This window comes from Asterias amurensis, chromosome 22, assembly GCF_032118995.1.
Source record: "Asterias amurensis chromosome 22, ASM3211899v1".
Lineage (NCBI taxonomy): Eukaryota > Metazoa > Echinodermata > Asteroidea > Forcipulatida > Asteriidae > Asterias > Asterias amurensis.
The window spans coordinates 10,658,717-10,681,862 of record NC_092669.1 but is presented as its reverse complement, the minus strand read 5'-3'; the positions used below and the strand labels follow the sequence as shown (position 1 = coordinate 10,681,862).

General features: G+C 37.5%; 1 protein-coding gene across 2 annotated transcripts; it reads right to left on the bottom strand.

Moving 5' to 3' along the window:
• Positions 1-3,874: 3,874 nt before the first annotated feature.
• LOC139953694 (NADH-cytochrome b5 reductase 3-like) lies at positions 3,875-23,121 on the bottom strand. Of its 2 annotated transcripts, none has more exons than XM_071953208.1 (9): positions 23,059-23,121; positions 15,476-15,628; positions 15,043-15,115; positions 14,715-14,821; positions 12,929-13,058; positions 11,395-11,478; positions 10,584-10,669; positions 9,300-9,399; positions 3,875-6,193 (listed from the first exon to the last, which is right to left on the bottom strand). In XM_071953208.1, exons 1-9 carry the CDS (start codon positions 23,077-23,079, stop codon positions 6,021-6,023), a joined length of 927 nt encoding a protein of 308 aa, XP_071809309.1. In that variant the 5' UTR covers positions 23,080-23,121; the 3' UTR covers positions 3,875-6,020. The 2 variants fall into 2 exon arrangements, with proteins under 2 accessions (XP_071809309.1, XP_071809310.1); XM_071953209.1 differs by lacking the exon at positions 23,059-23,121 and adding an exon at positions 16,806-16,993.
• Positions 23,122-23,146: the final 25 nt, after the last annotated feature.

Genomic DNA, 23,146 nt, shown 5'->3' with positions numbered 1-23,146 from the left:
TACTCGTCCTAACTCGAGAGGATCAATCCTAGCGTTTCGTGAAACCGGCTGCTGGACACTACGTGCCTACTCAAAATAAATGTTAGCATAAAAACATTAGTGGTAACGAGCAATGGAGAGCTGTTGATAGTAGAAAACATTGTGATAAACGGCTCCCACTGAAGTAACATAGTCTTTGAGAAAGAGGTAATTTCTCACTCAAATAATAAAATACGATGCTGAGAAGCTTATTATGCATCTGAAAGCACACGAAGTAATGCAAAAATGGTGTTTATTCTTTCATTATTCTTTTGCCAAGAGCTCAAATTTGCACAGGTTTGTTGTTTTATGCATAATATGTTGATGGGATACACCAAGTGAGGATAATGGTGTTTAACAATTACCAAAAGTGTCCAGTGTCTTTAAAGGCAGGATACATATTTGGTTTTAAAGACCACATGTACCTTAATCACAACAAGATTTTAATTTGAAGAGAATCGAGTTTTGTATGAAAGAATATATGCTAGTAGCTAGAGTAAAACATTAGGTTAAAACAATTACATGGTAATGCGTTGCTCATAATATTATACTCATATTATTATACCTGATTTCAAATACTATTACCAGCATTGAATTGACTCGTACTATTAAAGTCATGAACTATACTAGTTATAATGAATATGCATCGAGTAGTAATTTTTTAATTGAGTAGTAATCTATAGTTTTTTTTCTTAAACACAGTTAGTGTGATTGCAGATTTAACAGAACCATCCAAATTATTCCAGTATGTAAACACCGCGCTGGACAAGGCTGTTTTTATACATTGATGAGGTTCGGTTGCGAGAAACAACAAGATTTTAATTTGAAGAGAATCGAGTTTTGTATGAAAGAATATATGCTAGTAGTTAGAGTAAAACATTAGGTTAAAACAATTACACGGTAATGCGTTGTTCATAATATTATGCTCATATTATACCTGATTTCAAATACTATTACTAAATAAGCTCATTAACTTTTAACAATCTAAGATTTCAAAATAATGGAGCAGTATAATCAAGAAAACCAGCGTTAGAAATTATTCTAATAGCTCGCTTTTGTAAAGTAAGAAGCCAATTACATTGCATTCGGCTTCCCTATATACTCAGCAGTACTTTTACTCGATTGGAAATACCAACGATTTTATATTCATAAATACCTAAGACGGTTTATCCATTGGTCGAGAGGGCATCACGTGGGGGTGTTTGAACGGATGATATAACACCAGTAAAAAGAGTTGAAACAAGGGCGTGACACGCGAGCTTGCACCTGTGCTTATAACACAGTTTCTTCATTCCTATGGTCGAGAGCAACGGCCGGGACAATATTGTGCCACATCACGCGATACGCGCGACGCGCACAGCAATCTCCTTAATCTTTCCCATAGGACCAGTGCAGTATCTTGCCTGCCAGACTTTCTGAAGGATGCACAAGGTCACACAAAGTTCAAATCACATGGTATATTATTCTCTATATCAACTGGAAGACGGTGCGATGTATTCCACTAGCCAAGAACTGCTACGAGATCATATTATGGTTCTCCAAGATCCAAGTAACAATATCTTGGATGTTGGACTTGGTAATCGAATATACAGGCTACTATTTAAAGATTAATATGCCTTGTGTTGTACATGTATGTAGTTCAAGGTCCATGTAGGCCTACAGTGGTCGAGTACTATTCAATTCAGTTCAATTCAATAAAACATTTATTGCGGTATTACCCTCACATGAATACACAATTTGTGTGGTATGATACTAATTGTGAGTCATAAATAATAGCCTACATTTTAAACAATGAAGGGCAAACACTTAGGACTGGGTGAAGCCTTGGCTTTTGTGTACCCTAACCTAATGACAGACTAACACTGAATATAAGTAACAAAGACAAAGACAATGGACAACAAGGACAGACGAACACATGTAGGTTACTAATAACATACCTAGAAGTGAGCCAGCATTGAATTGACTCGTACTATTAAAGTCATGAACTATACTAGTTATAATGAATATGCATCGAGTAGTAATTTTTTAATTGAGTAGTAATCTATAGGTTTTTTTCTTAAACACAGTTAGTGTGATTGCAGATTTAACAGAACCATCCAAATTATTCCAGTATGTAAACACCGCGCTGGACAAGGCTGTTTTTATACATTGATGAGGTTCGGTTGCGAGAAACAACAAGTTTTTAATTTGAAGAGAATCGAGTTTTGTATGAAAGAATATATGCTAGTAGTTAGAGTAAAACATTAGGTTAAAACAATTACATGGTAATGCGTTGCTCATAATATTATGCTCATATTATTATACCTGATTTCAAATACTATTACTAAATAAGCTCATTAACTTTTAACAATCTAAGATTTCAAAATAATGGAGCAGTATAATCAAGAAAACCAGCGTTAGAAATTATTCTAATAGCTCGCTTTTGTAAAGTAAGAAGCCAATCACATTGCATTCGGCTTCCCAATATACTCAGCAGTACTTTTACCCTACTGGAAATACCAACGATTTTATATTCATAAATACCTAAGACGGTTTATCCATTGGTCGAGAGGGCATCACGTGGGGTGTTTGAACGGATGATATAACACCAGTAAAAAGAGTTGAAACAAGGGCGTGACACGCGAGCTTGCACCTGTGCTTATAACACAGTTTCTTCATTCCTATGGTCGAGAGCAACCGGCCGGGACAATATTGTGCCACATCTAGCGATACGCGCGACGCGCACAGCAATCTCCTTATAAGGAGTTGTTTACCCGAGGGCCCGAGGAGTTGTTTACCCGAGGGCCTTACCATTTCATAGCTGGAGGGGTGTTGCGTTGAAAGAAGTCATTGAACCAATATAATTTTTGCATTTATTTTACTTTTTGACCAAAAAGTATTGATGATTTTAGACCGAAAAGGTTTTTATGAATGGGACTCGAATCAAAGTGTGTTGAATCGGTTTTCCACTAGTGGTGTAGCCTAAACCCGCCGTTGCCTAGTTCTTGATAATTTACCTCGACTTCGTCTCGGTAACATTATCAAGAACCAGGCATCGGCGGGTTTAAACCACTAGTTGGAAACATCTTCACCACACATTGATTCTCTTAATATAGCCTGCGACACAAATAGTGGTCGGAGTTGAGTAAGTCAAGTACTTTACAATAATGTTACTCTATCATATTCAATAATAACAAACAAGGAATTGTAGTACTATACATACATAAAAGGCAACTCAAACACGAATGGACCATTCCCGACAGATTAGGCGCTTCAAAGAGTTTTTTGTGAATGATTGGAAAGGTGTTTTTAATGTATAAAAATACAATGATCAACACAAAAGATACCTCTAAACTGTACAAGTGAATGTACCTCTGGTTCGTAACACTGTCCTTTAGCAAGACACTTTACATGCTTCTTCCTTCGGATGGGCTTAAAGCCGTCGGTCCCGTGTGCTGTGTAACGCACGTTAAAGAACTCAGTGTACCTATCGAAAAGAAAAGGGTTTCGTCCCGGTGTTCCTGACTGGATTGGCAGCATAATATTACATGGTTTTATGAAAGGAGTAGCTCTATAAATTCAAACGTAGTCCCACATATACCTTGCAGGAAAAAAATACTCAATGTTAAAGCGCCTCGAGTGTCACAGAGTGACGGATTATGCGCACTATACAGGAAGCCACCATATTAATATTTTGTGTTCTTTCCGTTGACATTGTGAACACAGGGTTCGCCATTTTGTGGAGTCACACAATTTGTCATTAATGTAATTTAATATAATTTGTTATCATTTAGATTAATTTAAGCCAAGCCAAAGGTAATAGACCACTCGGCAATCAAACTCAGTGACTGAGAAACAAAACGACGAACAAACAATGTTATGTAAAGCCTAGAAATATTTCCTTTTATTTATTCTTGTTCAAGGAATATAGTAGCAGTGTATCCATCACCATGCAAATTTACATTAATTCATGCTAAGTCCAGATGCTTTGAAAGCCAATAACAAATAAACTCTTAATTCTTCTATCATTTCTAAATTTGATATTAGAAATAAAAAAACATGCAAAACACGGGAAAGCCCCAGTAAAGATTTTCCCAAGTGTTGTCACGAAAAAAATATACATCCTTTTCACCAGTTGGTGTGTGTACATTGAATTGCTTGACTTATTAAACTTAAAGTAATGGATGAGCAGTTAATCTGACCTGGGGTCGAGTTCACAAAGAGTTAAGACTAGTCTCATCTCGAGGTAATACAAGTTACTCGTCCTAACTTAGGACTAGCCTTAAGTTGTTAATATCTCCTTTTATGACTAGTTCTAAGTTGAAACTAGCGCTAACTCTTTGTGAAATTGACCCTAGGTCAGTCAGCAGCCCTACTGGTTTGTGCAAGATCCAATGAAGTCCGGTGTTTGAAAAAGGAAACACACGAAGATGACAGGTGTGAGTTGTCAGATTCAAAGGATGTTTTAATCTGTTTTGCTTTAATGGGGCTTTCCCATAATGAATTTATTAAGTCGAGTATGACTTTTAAAATTATACATGGAAGCTTCTAATCGTTAAAGCGTTTTATAGAATTAAATTCATGATGCAACTTGATTTGAAACTTGTTTGAAACTTGTGTTTCGTAATTATAAGACTAATGCGTCCTCATTTTTTTACTTGATAGTTAAAGAACAAATTTAAGTACACTCCCCGTCTTGAAATCAAGTCGGTAATTGTACGGTCGTTTATCGCCGCCCCGTGTACCGTTCCCAGTGTAGTTGCGGGGACGTTACACACAGCCTCGATTCCAACGACTGTGAATCATCGCAATTATTACCCATGCCACGCGCTACCTACGACCCTTGCATGAATGTACATGTATACTCGCACTGTGGCTGTTGCATGAACGGCGCGTGTGTTTGGACTGCATGGCGATTGTTAATGGGCAGTGTCCCATGTCCATTGCAGGCCCGATACTTCACGGAGGCAACGAAGACGATTGCCTACGCGCCCCTTTGTCATTGCCCTGGTGCCCTTGAAATGCTCCAGTAGAAATTTACAACACCCTCATAGGGTGCCCTTTACCAAGAAGAAACTGCCTTGGTGCCCTTGCCCTTTCAAAAACGACTGGGTTACAATACCTGTACGCTTCAATACTGAAAGGGCAAGGGCACAGAGGCAGTTTCTTCTTGGTAAAGGACACCCTGTGTTGTAAAATTCTACTGGAGCATTTCAAGGGCACCAGGGCAATGACCAAGGGGCGCAAAGGCAACCCAGGCGAGTTTCACGACTCTCTGACAGAGGGTTGTAGGACTTCTGACTGCCCCTCCCCTTGAAAAAAAGATAACGTCTGCAATCATGGGGCAAGGTTGCCGAGATGGAAGAGCACCCAGAGATTTGGGTTCAAATCCTTTTTTTTTGTTCACCAAAATTTGACTAATTCAGTGCGGTAACTGGTTTACTATTAATCATTTAAAACAAAAAACTGAAAGCGTCTCTCAAAACGGTGTAAAAACAAAGAATCCTCTGAAAGAAATATTAGTAGCAACCAAAACTTCCTTATATTTTACATCTATGTTAGAACTCCGCCGTGTCAACTGGATTGGCCAGCCACACAGGCCTACCACAAAATGAAAGCTTCAGCCCCTAACTAATCATAGATGACATTACGTAAAAATTTAAAAAAATTGAAACTTTGATAGAATATCTTGTTGGTCTGGAGATGAAGCTCTGTACAAGAAAAAAAAGCCACCGGCACGCGACTGTTGCTTGCGACAATATTATGCTGGTCAAAAAAAAATCAAGTAATTATCACAAAACGTGCAAAATGTTTAATTTCATAGGCTTTTGAAAACTAAAAATCGGTCAAACACTAGTGTCTCGAAACATACCTGGTACCATGTAGAGCTTTAAGTGTCTAAATCGGTTAGATACAACAAAGTGTCTCGAAACATACCATGTACCATGTAGATCTTTAAGTGTTTCAGACATGATTTAAAATCCGACTCTCTTGGGCCAGGCTTAAGATTGCGAGCTTGACTCTTAATAAGAAAACCTCATCTCTGGGGTGTAGCCCAGTTTCTCCAGGTTGGGTAAGCAGGCGTAGTTGATCATTGGTGGCGGACCACACATCAGGACCAGGGTGTCGGAGCTGGGTGGAGGCATGTGGTCTCTGAGCATATCTTCATTGACAAACCCGCTGCTGTACTCCCAACCTTTGGGAGGTGGAGGAAAAATAAGTTAAACAAATTATCACACAGTTTTTCTTTTAAATTGTCTTAATTGAATCGTCAGGTAATAATTAAATTTAATTATTCAATAAAAAAAACATATAATACATATTGCTTGTTTATTCATTTAGATAACTTATGATTGTAACTTCATATGTATACATGTATGTATTCTTTTTGAAGCTGCCAGACCCTGTAGAAGCCTAGGCTTCCTGGCTGCGACCATACTGATTTTTAAGTTATGATAATTAGTTTTTCCTTACATTGTTCATGTACTACAAAATGGTATGGAAATTATACCCGAGTTGAAATGATGATTAGAAAATGAATATTGAAACTACGGTTTCCATAGGACCAATTCAGATAAAATCAATCGGAAACCACAAGTTTTTTATTAAATAGAACAGTTGAAATGACGGTAAAAACATCTTTGTTTCAAAAATCCTTTATTTCTAAACCCCTATTTCTGTCTGACACCCCTGGTGTATTTTTCTTACCCGAAGCCTAACCCTAGGTCTAACCATAAGTCTAACCATAAGCCTAACAATAAGCCTAACCCTAGCACTTACCTTAAAGCCATTATACACTTTCGGTAAACAGTATTGTCCAAGTCCCACACTTCGTGTATCACAACTAATATATGAATTTAGGTTCAATCGGTCATCGGAGTCGGGAGAAAATAACGGGAAAACCCACTCTTGTTTCCGCGCGTTTTGCCGTGTCATGACATGTCTTTAAAATAAATCCGTAATTTTCGCTAACGAGAATTTATATTTTTTAATGTTTTCTCAAAAATTAAAGCATTTCATAGAACAATATTTCAAGAGAAGTCTTTCACCATTACCTTCTGTAAACTCTGTAAATCATTTGTAAATCTGTTAACTTTTTTTTTTTTCCCTTACCGAAAGGGTATACATATATATACATATAATGGCTTTAAGTCCAACCGTAAGCCTAAAACTAACATTTACCCTAAGTCTAACCCTAAGCCTAAGCCTAACTATAAGCCTAACCCTAACACCAACCCTTACTCGAACCCTTACCCTAGCGTTTTAATCATCACCGTTTTTCGGAATAGAAGGTCGTCAATTATCAGAACAGAATTGATTATTAGAAAGAGCAACTGAAATAAAAAATATAAAAAATGGGGGTTTTGGCCCACCCTAGTTATTGACTCTACAAATAAATTAATGTTTTTTAAATTGTTTCTTCGTTAAATCAAAATTAACTCTCATTATACAGTAATCTTTGACCCAACCAGCCATCTTTTCAACAACCGAGACGTTTTGTAAACATTAAAGATGTATGCAAAGGCAATGAATTCAAATTTAGTTTGACATACATGTAAGCCTATTTGACCGAAAGGTCATATACTCATATTCTATGAAGGTAACAATTTAACAAGACATAAGTACAAAGAATGAACAAGATTTACTTGAAATTTGCTCAGGAATATCAGGGTTCATGGAAGAAAGGGTAAAACATAACAAAATATAAGAACTATATGAAATTAGATATGGAGTAATAATCTCTCAAATATCAGACATTCGTTTCAAATTTCAATTCAATTCTATTCAAAGCAAAGCACTTATTCAAATCAATTCATTTCAATTCAATTCAATACAGTTTAAATTCAATACAAGTCAATTCAATTAAAGTTAGTTAAATTCAAGTCAAGTCAATACAATTCAATTCAATACAATACAAGTCAATTCAAGTCAAGTCAATTCAATACAAGTCAATTCAATTCAATACAAGTCAACTCATTACAAGTCAATTCAATACAAGTCAATTCAAATCAAGTCAAGTCAATTCAATTCAATTCATTACAAGTCAATTCATTACAAGTCAATTCAAGTCAAGTCAATTCAATACAAGTCAATTCAATTCAATACAAGTCAATTCAATACAAGTCAATTCAATACAAGTCAATTCAAGTCAAGTCAATTCAATTCAATTCATTACAAGTCAATTCAATACAAGTCAATTCAAGTCAAGTCAATTCAATACAATTCAATTCAATTCAATACAATACAAGTCAATTCAATGTCAATTAAATTCAAGTCAATTAAGTTCATATCAATTCAATTCAATTCTAGTCAAGGCAATATAATTCAATTCAAGTAATTTCAAGTAAAATCATGTCAAGGCAATTCAATACAATGCATTACAATACAAGTCAATACAAGTCAGTTGAAGTCAATTCAACTCAATTCAAATCAATTCAACACAATACAAGTCAATTCAAATCAATTCTATTCAAGACAATTCAAGTCATTTCAACACATTTCAATTCAATTCAATACACTACAAGTCAATTCAAGTCAATTCAATTCAATTCAAGTCAATTCAAATCAATTCAAGTCAAGTCAATTCAATTCAAGTCAATCAAGTTCATGTCAATTCAAGTCAATTCAAGTCAATTCTAGTCAAGGCAATATAATTCAATTCAAGTAATTTGAAGTAAAATCATGTCAATGCAATTCAATACAATTCAACACAATGCAATACAATTCAATTCAATTCAATACAATACAAGTCAATACAAGTCAGTCGAAGTCAATTCAAATAAATTCAATACATTTAAAGTCAATTCATGTCAATTCAATACAATTCAATTGAAGTAATTTCAAAGTCAACTTAATACAGTTTAACTTCAAGTACTTTCAAGTCAAATCATGTCAATACAATACAATACAATACAAGTCAATACAAGTCAATAAGAGTCAATTCAATTCAATTCATTTCAAAGCAACTCCATAAAATTCATTTCAATACAAGATAACACAATTCAAGCACTTCAATTCAATTCAATTTAATATAATTCAATATAATTTATTTCAAACCAATTCAATTCAGTTCATTCAAAGCAATTCCATTCAAGAATACATTTTTCTCTTTAGAAAAATACATATTGATAATTAAAGACAAGAACATCAAGACACTAGAAAGTAACAAAAACTTGTCTCAGTGTAATGTTTGAAGGAGAAACCTTCAGCAACAACACAAAAACGACGCAAAACCTTCAGCAACGACACACAAACAGCAGACTAAAACTGAGGACAGAACAAACGACCATGTTAAAACTTACCTTCATCAGGCCTGTCCAGGGTGTACCAAAGCTTGAACCGATCCCCATGCTCCTTACTGATTTCCTCCAGCTCAGGACGAAGAAGAATATCCTTCTCAGTCTGAAGTAAAAAAAATAAATACAAAAAATACAAAAAATCTTGTAATTTAAATGATGATTAAATAAAATATTGCGCCAATTCCACAAAAATGATCGTACATTACAACAAGAAGGAAAAAAACATTTTATTTAATAAAAAAAAAACAAGAAAAATTACATTCAACTTAAAAATCTACATACAAGCACAATTACATAAAAGCAAGGTTAAAAAGAAAAGTCTTCACTTTTCGGTTAAACATATCAAAGGATTGAGAGTGTTGGATTACAGATGGCAGTTCATTTCATAGTTTTGGGGCAGCCGATGAACAGAACCTGCACCCAATGTTTCTAACATTTTGGTAGTGGGAAGAAATTATTCATTCATAAATACCGCAGCCAATTTAAGCAATCCTATTGGTTGAGAGACGGTCATGTGACTATATCACCAGTGACCAAATTATAGAAATTCAGAGATAACACAAACGTTTAAGGCGATCCTATTGGTTGAGAGGCTGACACATGATCATACAGATAAAAATGGATAATAATGACAGGTCATGAAATGTGAATCGTTCTCAAAATGCTTCAAACCATCGAAAACTGCTATAGGCTTCAAACCATAGAGCTATATATATTGACTAGAGCGCTAACTTGCTCTGCGTTTTGAAGCCACCCTGAGCGCAGAGATGTTTGAAGTGTTGCGCGAGGTTCGGAACGATTTTAATTTCAAGAGAACACACATTGCCGCGTTTTTTTTACATTCGGCGTGTGCCGAAAACCGTAACTTCGACTTGATTGACGTACTAAGAAAAGTATACGCGCCTTTTAAACATGACGCATATGACGCTCGCAGTTTGTACGCTGATCAGCAGATTGTGCGTTCACATTTGCTGTGTTTTTTGCTTCGATGATGACATAAAAAAGAACAAACGCACTATCATGCAAATAGCCGTACAATTGCTGTACAAAATTTCAAGCTTTTGTATTGGTTTGTACATAAACATGGATGCGCCCACACGGCTTCAAAACCTTAGTGCATGTATAACGGGGTTTTAGCGCTCTAGTCAATATATATAGCCCTACGCTTCTAACCAATAGTTTGTACTTTGTTTATATAGAGGTCACCAAAACAACAAATGTGGGTTATGGTTTCAGACCGAGGCCTGATCAAAACCCTCGCACAAGAAAAACTCTAGCCCCGCCTACCTGGTTTGCAAACAAAAGCCACACTTTACATTTGTCAGCAGGGTCCTTCAAGACTTGCCTGACCAGCTGTAGCATTGGAGTGATGCCTGGAATATTAAAGACATAGTGAAGATTAGTAGGATATGCAACTTTGTATGGTCGAAGTAAAACTAAAAGAAGTTTGCGGTAATGCCATATGAATATCTCTTTTGAGTCGTGTTGGTTCTTGGATAACGAACATCAAAAGGCAAAATCGAAAGCTTCAATCGTCGTTTCAGTGCAAAAATTATCAGATTTTTAACAGGAAGCACAACCATGACAACAAAAAAAGCACATGGCATGACGGCAATAGGTGTGGGTTTTAATGTATTTATTTAAGTTGTTTGCAGGTCGCCCAACACACGAGACCTGAAGGTCAATTCAGGGTGTGGGCTACAAGTCAACTATTTTTCCAGGGGCCGTTGCTACCTACTCCTGGGGCTGAAACAGGGTTACCTCCTTTACAGTCCATACGGATGTAGGATTGGGTATCATCCATCAGAAGCCTGGCTGGTAGAGCAGAAAGCACTACCTCCCAACTTTACGAAACAATCATGATTATGTAAGTGTCTTGCTTAACGTCGGCAAGACACAAGTGTCATGGTTGAGACTCAAATCCACACTCAGCTGATCAGAAACACCTGAACTAGAATCCGGTGATCTTAACCGTTAAGCCCACCATGCCACGTGTGATTCTGAGGCCTGTTCACTGATGCAACATAAATATGGCCCAATTTTAAGGGCAAAAAAAATAAACAAAAATAAAACAAAAAATCTTTTTCTTCCTCCATACCTGTACCACCAGCAATCATTCCGATATTTTTGGCATGCGTCTTCACAGCCTCGGATTTCTTGTCTGCTTTGATGCTGAACTGGCCTGTACGACAAACAGATTAGTGTTAAAATGAAAGGTTAAAAGGCCCGGTCCCACTGTAGCGATAACGAGAACAATAACAATAACGACGCAAACAGAATGCATACCATTGGTTGAATGAGCGTGTGCGTATTCTGCGCGGAGCAATTCAACCAATTAGAATGCGTTCTCTTTGCGTCTTGATCATTATTGTTTTCGCTATCGCTGCAGTGTGATTCGGCCTTAAGCCAAGCTAGTGGAGCAGCAAAAGCTCAAATCAAATGTCATAAAACGTTTGGATTTTTGAAGGGGATATAGGTTACAAAAATTATAAAATAATACCATAATAACAATTATTAAGAAAACAAGTAAAATTTATGTACAATGATAACAAAAAAAAAAACAGTTTAAAAGATAGCACCCCAGAAAGATATGAAAAAGTAAACTAAATTACAATCAGAAAGTATCATGTAGATATCTTGATGCTACAATTTATGATAAAAACATGAATAGACATAATGCACAAGAACATGGCTGTGAGGTAAAAAACACAAATCTGTAGTTTAAAATTGTATACATGACAATGAAAGAAATCCGACATGCACATTTAAAAAAAAAATACAATTCAACATGAGACACACTAATAATGGCAATTTCAACAACAAATATACAAGGAGTGTAAATAGATAAAAAATACAATTTCATAGAAAGAACAACAACAACAACACCAGCAAAGTATCTGTAAAGCACTGATGCCAAACAGTTCGAGTCAATGTGGTTTTGGGTACTAAAATCACGGTACACTTTGAAAGTGCTTAGCACTGTGACCAGGGTCTAATTTCATGGAGCTGCTTAAGCACAAAACGTAGCTAAGCACAACAAAATTATGCATACCAGAATAAGTTTACCAGCCAAACTACCGTGTCACAAGGAAAATTTGTGACTGGTATCCTGCTCATTTTTGCCTAACCTAAGCAGCTCTACGCAATTGAAGATACCCGTGTCAGGAAGATGGTGAAGAAATCTCAGTTTAAGATGTGGGAGGAAAACTTGGAAAGAGCACACAATCATTCAGGTCGGGGGACTGAAAACCCTATCCCCATTCAATGGTCTTGGTCCAATTTCATAGAGCTGCCTAACAGTAAGCAAATTTTCACGCTATTGACCCCTTGCACGCGCGTCACAGGCGGCGACTGATGCCACGCTCACCAGGTTGGTGGTCATTAGGTTTACGTGTATTAACGCCGCGTCGCCTAAATTGCGCACTTCACTGAACAACACACGTTGACATTGACCACCAAAATGGCGCATCCAAGATTATTCTGATGATGGCGTCAGGTGAATTGGGTCAAAAGGAGAAAAATATGTTGGGATACATCAAGTAAGAATACTAGTCTTTGACAATTACCAAAGGTGTCCAGTGCCTTTAATGTTGCTGTCTTGCTCATAAACGAGTCTCTTTCTTTACACTTACCACATCCGTCATACACTAAGAGCCCGCTTGGGCCACGGACATCAATCGAGTCTCCAATCTCCAGGTTTTCAAGATACTGAGACATTTTCCCTCCCTCTGGGAACTTGGGGTGAACATCCTTGAAGTACACCTGGAGTGGGATTTAAGAAAAAAAAAAAAAAAAAAAACATTAAGTATTCTGTGTCAGGCCTTGAAATTGTCCACGGCACCCGCAGCAAATGCCGTGGTGCCCTGTGCTTTTGCTGTGGTGCCTTTTGCAAAGTTCCCATAACAATATTACATTTTCCTCATAGAAGTGCCCCATCCATACCAGAGGAAAATTACTGTGCCCCTTCAAGAGCAAGTTAAAGACCTGCTGTGTACAATGGCAATAATCGATGCTAATTCTTGTCACAACGAAATGGTTATCATGACCTGAGGGTTTTAGAGCATTGAATTCAAGTTCTAGTGGCTTCGTCATCGAATGAGGGTTTGAATCCTGTTAAAGCCATTGGACCCTTTCGGTAAACAGTGTTATCCAAGGCCCACACTTTGTGTACCACAACTTCTATATCAAATAACAAACCTGTGAAAATTTAGGCTCAATCGGTCATCGGAGTCGGGAGAAAACAACGGAAAAATCTCCCCTTGTTTCCGCGCGTTTCGCCGTGTCATGACATGTGTTTAAAATAAATCCGTAATTCTCAAGAATTTATACTGTTTTGCTGTTTTCTCAAAAAATGAAGCATTTCATGGAATAATATTTCAAGAGAAGTCTTTCACCATTGCCTTCTGTAAACCCTGTAAGTTATTGTAAATCTGTGAACCGAAAGGGTCCAATGGCTTTAATGACACATATAATGTGTCCTTAAGCAAGACACCTCACTTAAGAACGCTGTTGTATGCTTTTAAAATAACCAATTATTTTATTTTTATTGCCACTTATTACAAGAGGGTTAACAAATGTATACCTTCCCTTTAATTTCCAAAATACAAAACAAACAAAAACGCAAAAGTTAGCGCAAAACTCAACTATAACACCAGTCCAACCACGCGACCTTATTGCCTATGTACAAATTGGCGAGATGTCATAGCCGATCGGATAAGAGCATCGAACTTAAGCTCTGGTGTTTCTGTTCAGCCAAGTGTGGGTTCCAGTCTAGGTCGTGATCAGCTTGGGCGATATCACGATACTATCGAATATAGCGATACTAACTTGGAAACGATTTTGATATCGGATCGATTTGGTTTTAATCGAAATATCGATATATCGCGGAATCGATTTAATATCGCAATATCGGCATGAATTTTCTAGCTGAAATATCTTGCAACCCATAGGTTTGGAGTAAAACCAGGAGAATAGGTCATTAGAACACCTCTTTTATGCTATGACTGTCTCTTCTACAACTTTCACTGGAAGTTTGAAGACTAATGATGTCAAATTTAATTAATCGCAATTATATCGAATATCGCGATATATTGTCTGCGATATGTCGCGAATAAAATAAATCGATATCGCCCAAGCTTAGGTCGCGACACTTGTGTCTCTTAGCAAGACACTTAACTCTAATTGCTTCCCTCCACCCAGGGGGTAAATAGGTCTCGTGAGGGTAGCGTTGGTTCTTGTGATTGATTTAGCTTATTGCGCTACATATTGGCAGCACAGATTGTATACCCCCAGGGAGCTAAGATGGTTTAAGAAATGAACCAAGTGGCCCAGTGACCAGGGGTGAAAGTTTTGAAAGCACTTTGGGTGTATATAAGCGCTATATAAAAATGTTTATTATTTTTATGTACATTTACTCACCTTAATAACAAGGTCCATATAACCCTTGTCATCATCGCAAGTCACCGGGGTGTAGGGACGGATAACTAGCTTGCCATCGATGCGGCATGTTAAGTAGATATGCTGACCTATTCAACAGGATTAAAGAAACAGTGTCAGTTAAACATAAACTCTGCAACAGACTTCTAGTAAAGTTTATTTTATACAATTTTAGTCTGGCCCTAGAGGGCGCTCTAAAATTTGGTGATGTCATTGTACGTATGTGTCCATGAATATTTGAGAGGAATAACACCACCTTGGCATGTTTGGAGTTAGATTTTTAAGGACAAAGAAGACTTTCAAGACTCACCGACTGGAAGACCGAGGATGTGATCCTTGGATGGTAAGGCAAAACGGAAGCGTCTTGTGTCATGACTAACAATCTGCAGCGAAAAAAAAAAGGTTTGCCAAATTAAACACTACCCCCATAACAGGCCTGATCCTTCACCGAGGCACCTTGATGCCCCTGGTCAATGCTTTGGTGCCCTTGAATTGTTACAGTGGAAAAAATTTACAATTTCCTCATACGGTGTAGTGTGTCTGATCCCACCAATACGAGTGCAGTCCTCGGTCCAAAACCATTCAGCAACTCAAAACCTAAACTGTTGGACTAGGGTATACTATACGCACGATCAGATCACTAGTGCAGTCCTCAGTGCAAAACCAATCAGCATGTTCAGTAACTCAACATCCAAACTTTTGAACTGGTATGAACTCTTCAGACTGTTTTTTCCCAATCTCACCTCTTTATCCACCAGCTCAAATGGAAATTTTGTTTCAGGATCTTTCAGAGCTTTCGGCGGCCCGGCAGGTTTGCGTTTCCCTCCTAAGAAGAACTTGCCAATGATGATGGTGACGGCAATCACGCCGATGCCCAACAAAACGGGAACACCGAACTGTAGAGAAATAAACAATCAAAACACTTTTCATGATTCTGCCCAGGTTTTTTTTTAGTTGTGGAAAAATGTTTCCCTGGAAACCTATGCGAGACTGATCAGTTACATGGTAGATCATCATATAAATAGACTCAAATCAAATAATATTTTTACTGGTAAACACCCAACATTACTTTTTGTGGAAAACTTTTGAAGGAAAATGCAAGTGTAATTTAAAACTTTTTAAAAGGTGTGGTGGTTTGAAAGTGTCAAACAGAAGAAATTCTTCCAGTGGTGGTTGGCCTGAGTGCCGGACAGGTTTTTGGCACTGACCACTGTGAGAATAACCCTGGCCTTTCTAAACCAAGTGTTTGTAATCGTACATGTACACATACGTATGTACATGTACAGGGTATCAAGGCTGAGTGGTTAAAGGCAGTGGACACTATTGGTAATTGTCACAGACTAGCCTTCACAGTTGGTGTATCTCAACATATGCATAAAATAACCAATCTGTGAAAATTTGAGCTCAATCGGTAATCGAACTTGCGAGATAAAAAAAAAAAAAGGATGGTTGATTTCGAGACCTCAAGTTCTAAATCTGAGGTCTCGAAATCACATTTGTGGAAAATTAATTCTTTCTCGAAAACTATGGCACTTCAGAGGGAGCCGTTTCTCACAATGTTTTATACCATCAATCTCTCCCCATTACTCGTCACCAAGAAAGGTTTTATGCCAAAAATTATTTTGAGTAATTACCAATAGTGTCCACTGCCTTTAAAAGCATCAAATTCAAGTTCTGGTGGTTAAGTCATCGGCGTATGGGTTCGGGTCTGAGAAAGATTAAAGGAATGTTATTTATTGGCCCAGTGACCAGGGGACAAATGTAAAGCGCTTTGAGACGGTTAGGGGCCAATTGTGAAGTGCAAGAACTAAATATGTTATTACATGTACATGGTGTATTAAGGCCGAGTGGTTAAAAGCATCAAATTCAAGTTCTGGTGGTTAAGTCATCGGCGTATGGGTTTGGGTCTGAGAAAGATTAAAGGAATTTTATTTATTGGCCCAGTGACCAGGGGACTAATGTAAAGTGCTTTGAGATGGTTAGGGGCCTATTGTGAAGTGCAAGAACTAAATATATTATTACACACATGTAATATAATAGCAAATAAACGATAGTGTGCTCAAAAATACTTACAGCAGATATAACGTCCATAATTCGACAGATGTTAAGTGATTTATGCACAAAGTATTTGTGGAATCTCCATCAACATTTCCCCAGGTAATAAACTGCCTGCACAATCAGACTCTAACACCAACTAACAGTGTGTGGTACTCATGAACACTGGCACGTAGGCCACGTCTGTAATACTACAAACAGTAACTATGATAACAAAAAATTGTGCTTTCTGCATGTACTGCATAATAGTACAGTAGTACCAGCATCTCTACAGGTCATTGTGCGGGTACCGACTAAATAAATCCATGTCCACCTGTGTGTACACTGTGTTTTTTATAAGGAAAACCTATAGACCGTATTGAATATGATGTCACTACTCAAATATCTGCCCTACAACATGGCGTCTGTGAACATGTGCGTGGGGGTGCGTGCATGTTTCCATGGAAGTCGCCATCTTGTATGTAGGGCAAACCGTATGCGCGTCTAAAATGCGTACATCAATGAAGCACGCAACAATCCCGGTTTGATTTCTACAGCACATGCATGCATACACTTACAGACGCCATGTTGTAGGGCAGTTATTTAAAATGGTGACGTCATATTCAATACAGTATTATTTGAGTCCTACATGTTATGATAATGACTGGTATACAGCACCTTAGATGGATTCAACCAACTTACCTTCTGTGTTTAGGTTATAGGAGGTGAGGGTACCAGGAGGTGCAATGAAATGTAGGCATCACCATGGAAACAGGAAGGTTAAAGGTTCAAAATGGCCAGTAGCGATGGTATGCAAATAGAGCGCCAGCAGATTGTATGTGGGAAAGGAAAATAACAGTTTTAAAATTTAATTGAGGAGTGCGGGCTTTTGTTTAAAGCATGCATGGGTTTTGAAGCATTGCATGGTGAGGTACATGTTCAATACTTGTTTGCAATTAAAGGAACACGTTGCCTTGGATCGGACGAGTTGGTCTATAAAAAAGCGTTTGAAACCGTTTGTTATGAAATGTATATCGTTGGAAAGACGTTTTAAAAGTAGAATATAATGATCCACACAAGTATCACTCAAAATTGCACGGTTTTCATTTTACGTCGCAAATTAACACGGTCGGCCAATTATGGGAGTCAACTTTTTGACTCCCATAAATGGCCGACCGTGTTAGTCGACAAGGTAAAACGAAAACCACGCAATTTTGAGGCATATTTGTGTAGATCATTGTATCCTACTTTTACAACATCTTTCTAACATATCAATTTTATAACAAAGGGTTAAAAAGGCTTTTCAAAGACCAACTCGAACGATCCAAGGCAACGTGTTCCTTTAACACCATTGTGTGTCTACATGCCAGGGCCCAATTTCATTGAGCTGCTTTAAACACACAAAAATTGCTAAGCATAACAAAATTATGCTTACCAGAATAAGGTAACCAGCCAAACTAATATATCACATGTAAAATTTTTGACTCACTGGTATCCTGCTTGTTTCGGCTTAGCAAACAGTTCTCTAAAAGAACAAAATCTACGGGAAGTTAAGTAGACATGCACCTATCACAAAACAAATCATGCATATTGTTTTAAGTCAAGGCTTAAAATGTACACTAGACCACAGTTGGCAGTATCTTAGTGGAGAATTCACAGTACATTCAGGCCTGACACTTCACGGAGGCAACGAATGCGATTGCCTCCGTTGCCCTACGTCATTGCCTTGTTGCCCTGGAAATGCTCTAGTAGAAACTTACAATTTCCTCATGGGGTGCCCTTTGCCAAAAAGAAAATGCCTTGGTGCCCTTGCCCTTTCAAAAACATATCAAAAACATATTCAAATCTTCAAATAGACAAATCTTTACTCAGCCTTATCTTACAATTGTTTAGGGTCCAATTTCCCACCTTTGAGCACCATTAACAAGTCTAGACAACGAGTCATCAATCAAGGGTACTCTTTCGGAAGAACACAAGAGTTTAAGATAAAGCTGGTTTTCTGCCAATCTTACCAAAAGTCTGATTAAAATGCATGTAATAATACAGTATATTGCAGTAAATACTGTACATTGTACACCCATGTGACATATTTATTTATTTATTTATTTCATTATATTGTTACCACAGGACAATAAAGAGAACGGTTGGAATAAAATACAATCTTTATAATTATATAAAACAATACGTGTACATATCAACATTAACACATAACTAGAACAGTTTGGTTTATGCTGGCATTGTGTTTTGAAAAACAAAACACAGTTTGGCTAAATCTAAAATACAAAATCAAAAACACGCAAAACACAAGGTATTTGCTGTCAGTGACCGTCACTCATGCTACTACTCCTAAGTTGTTGACATTACCTGGTGAAGAGCGCCCTCTCTTGGTGATTGGCAGCTAGTCTAAAGTTTCCACTTGAACCAATTATTACAAAAAGCCATGTTGAACTTAACTTGTATGACTTTTATTTATGAGGAAAGTGTGAATGCAATTTGTATTGAACCCCTAAAACTACAACTAACTGCCTAAAATAACATTTTATTACTAGTACTAGTGGTAGTACCATTATTATTTTGTTTATTGTTTTGTTTAATCTTCAAATAGACACATCCTTACTCAGTGCTCAACCTTATCTTACAATTGTTTAGGGTCCAGTTTCCCACCTTTGAGCACCATTAATAAGTCTAGACAACGAGTCATCAATCAAGGGTACTCTTTCGGAAGAACACTTGTAAGAGTTTAAGATAAAGCTGGTTTTCTGCCAACCTTACCAAATGTCTGATCAAAATGCATGTAATAATACAGTATATTGCAGTAAATACTGTCCATTGTACACCCATGTGACATATTTATTTATTTATTTCATTATATTGCAGCCACAGGACAATAAAGAGAATGTTTGGGATAAAATACAGTCTTTAAAATTTTATAAAACAATACAAAAACGTATCACCATTAACACACATAACTAAAACTAAATCTATTCATTTTCTTTTCTATTTAACATCTATTACATCGTTGCGGTACCCGCTGCCAAAACATAGGATTCAAACTGCCTCTAGCTACCGGGCAACCTCGGTAGTCTAGTTGGTAAGACACTGCTCTAGAATTGCAAGGGTCGTGGGTTCGAATCCCACCCGAGTAACATGCCTGTGATGTTTTTTTTCACAGGACTCGGGAAAGTACCGAGTATACAGTGCTAACACACATCGGTGTATGGGTAAAAACAAAAATTAATATTCTTTATCCCCGATGCAAATTTAACATCTATTATAAAACTATTCATGTACATGTAGGCCTACTGTACACCTCTGAACAAACTCTGAACAAACAGCTGAGTTGAATATGTATTAAATCTGGATCTAATTGTACTTTGCAGAGTTTTTACCCCGCAGCTGTTCGTGTTCTAAATGACAGGTTTTAATCATGATTGTATATTTTAATTCAATCGTGCTGTTTTTATCTTTCGTATTTCGCCTGTATATTGTAATACTTTTCATAAACGATATGTATATTCGATGTATTTTTGTATATAAATGGTAAATTTTTAGTGTGTATTTTTATATAACATCTTTTTAGACACGCAAAACTACCACGCATTCCACTGTACAATTATTTGTTTTGTTACAAGTGACAATAAAACATTATTCTATTCTAAAAAAAAAATTATTCTATTCTAAATGTATTCAGTCTGTACAGCAGCAGACGATTACCAATCAATAAAAAAATCAATAAACACATTGTTATAATTTTTCCTAATTGATTAGCCCAGGATATGAAACCCCGGGATTTGTCCCATATAGGCCTAATTAAAAACATTGTCATTGTATTGTTTAAAGGCAGTGGACAATATTGGTAATTACTCAAACTAATTATTAGCATAAAACCTTTCTTGGTGACAAGTAATGGGGAGAGGTTGGTGGTATAAAACATTGTGAGAAACAGCTCCCTCTGAAGTGCCATAGTTTTGGAGAAAGAAGTAATTTTCCACGAATTTGATTTCGAGACCTCAAGTATAGAACTTGAGGTCTCGAAATCAACCATCTAAACACACACAACTTCGTGTGACAAGGGTGTTTTCTTCTTTCATTATTATCTCGCAACTTTGATGACCGATTGAGCTCAAATTTTCACAGGTTTGTTATTTTATGCATACATGTATGTTGAGATATACCAACTGTGAAGGCTAGTCTTTGACAATTACAAATAGTGTCCACTGCCTTTAAGGGTTTGGGTACTCACGGGGGAGCCTTGTATATTGTAGTTTCTACACGTAGGTTACGGTAGAAGTACTAAATTATTAGGGGGCCTAGCCCTAACATAATAGTACCGATAATGTAAAAAAATATATAACAAATTAAAATACATACATGTGACTGTGGAGCAATAAACCAAATGTGACTAAGTAATAGTTGTGATGAGTAAAAAAAACTTTAAAAAACTGTACAAACAATTATTTTCAATATTGTTTTTTAATTTTTTTTTTTAAATAATAAATGTCATGAAGGAGTAACTATAGAATACAGGTACACTCGGAGCTCTATCTGTGCCTCCGCGGAGGCGGAGTCGCGGTCACGTACGTTTTAAGTAACTTGGTCGTAGCATGGAGGAAGAAAATAGCTGGTCGTACTATACTACTTGATTGTATTGAGTGCGATTGATGAATACAACAGATAAAATGTTAGGGTCGTAGGGAGTCAAAGTGTGACGTGATTGGTGAGGTAGGTGAAGCAGCCGATAGAGGGCGTTTTAGGAAGACGTGCATTTGAAGCAATCGTGAAGACGGGGAAGCTGGAGGCGTGGAGGCGCGGAGGCGTGGAGGCGCGGAGTCGCGGTGTTGACAATGGCCGATAGAGGGCGTCTTTAGGAAGACGATCATATGATGCAATCGTGACGATGGCGAAGGTGGAGGCGCGAAGGCGCGGAGTCGCGGTGTTGGCAATGGCCGATAGAGGGCGTTTTTAGGAAGACAGGCATTTGATGCAATCGTGAAGACGGGGAAGGTGGAGGCGCGGAGGCGCGGAGACGCGGTGTGGACAATGGCCGATAGAGGGCGTCTTTAGGAAGACGAGCATATGATGCAATCGTGAAGAAGGGGAAGGTGGAGGCGCGGAGGCGCGGATGCGCGGTCGGGCTTTCTTTCCCTTTTTTAAATAATCCTCTAATGGGGTCAAGTGTATTGGGGCAATAATAATAATTGTACGGAATTCGGGCTTTCCCTTTCCCTTTTGTTTAAATCCTCTAATAAGGTCAAATGTATGAGGGCAATATTATTTATTGTACGGAATTCGGGCTTTCTTTCCCTTTTTTTTATAAATAATCCTCTATTGGGGTCAAGTGTATTAGGGCAATATTAATTATTGTACGGAATTCGGGCCTTCTTTCCCTTTTTTTAAATAATCCTCTAATGGGGTCAAGTGTATGAGGGCAATATTAATAATTGTACGGAATTCGGGCTTTCTTTCCCTTTTTTAAATAATCCTCTAATGTATTAGGATTCGGCCTTTAATTATTTCCCTTTTGGAAATAATCCTCTTTTGGGGTAATATGTAGTACGGCAATATTAATAGTTATTAATTATTTGTACGGAGTTCCCATAATTATTGAAATAATCATCTAATGATCTTGTGAGTTATCGTATAAAATAAATTGACAACACAGCTGCGCATTAGCTATAGCGCAGTTGTGTATTTTCGAGCCTAATGAGGGCGCCGTTGTGCATCTTTCAGAGTGCCCCCTAGGTTGCCAAATATTTATAGTTAAGCAACAGAGCGCGACCTCAACTCCAGTGTACTGTGTACGTATGAACGTCACCGCGACTCCGTCTCCGCGGAGGCGCAGTGGAAGCTTCGAAGTGTACCTGCATTCTATAGTTGTGCCGTCATGAAATGCATGCAAAACTTTAATTTAATTTTGTCAATCAAATGGAAAACTAAAAAGCCCACGCTGAGACTCGGTTCAGACAGTAAATTACTGAGTAGACCCTTCTACCAAGTCAGAAGGACACAACTACCAACAAAACACGTACAAATTATACACAATTCGTCGGACAAAAAATAGAAATTACAAACAAAGGACGTGACTTAATGTCGTGTCGTGAGTCGATGAAAAAGGCGTGTGCTTTTAAGAGAATAGAAGTTGTAAAGTGAGCCAGCAAGCAGCTATTTTAGTGAACATTCTGAGAGGTATAACGCACGCACTAGAAGCATGTTTAGAGCATTAATGCAAACTCATGCAAATGTTGTATAATGGTGAGAAAATGAGAGAAAAATGATTGGAATTTATGCATACCAGAGACTCTTCCAGCCCCATGTTGTCTGCTTGCAAGTTCTATATCTATCTAGAGTGGCCCGGTCAAAGGTCGATTCATTGGACGTTC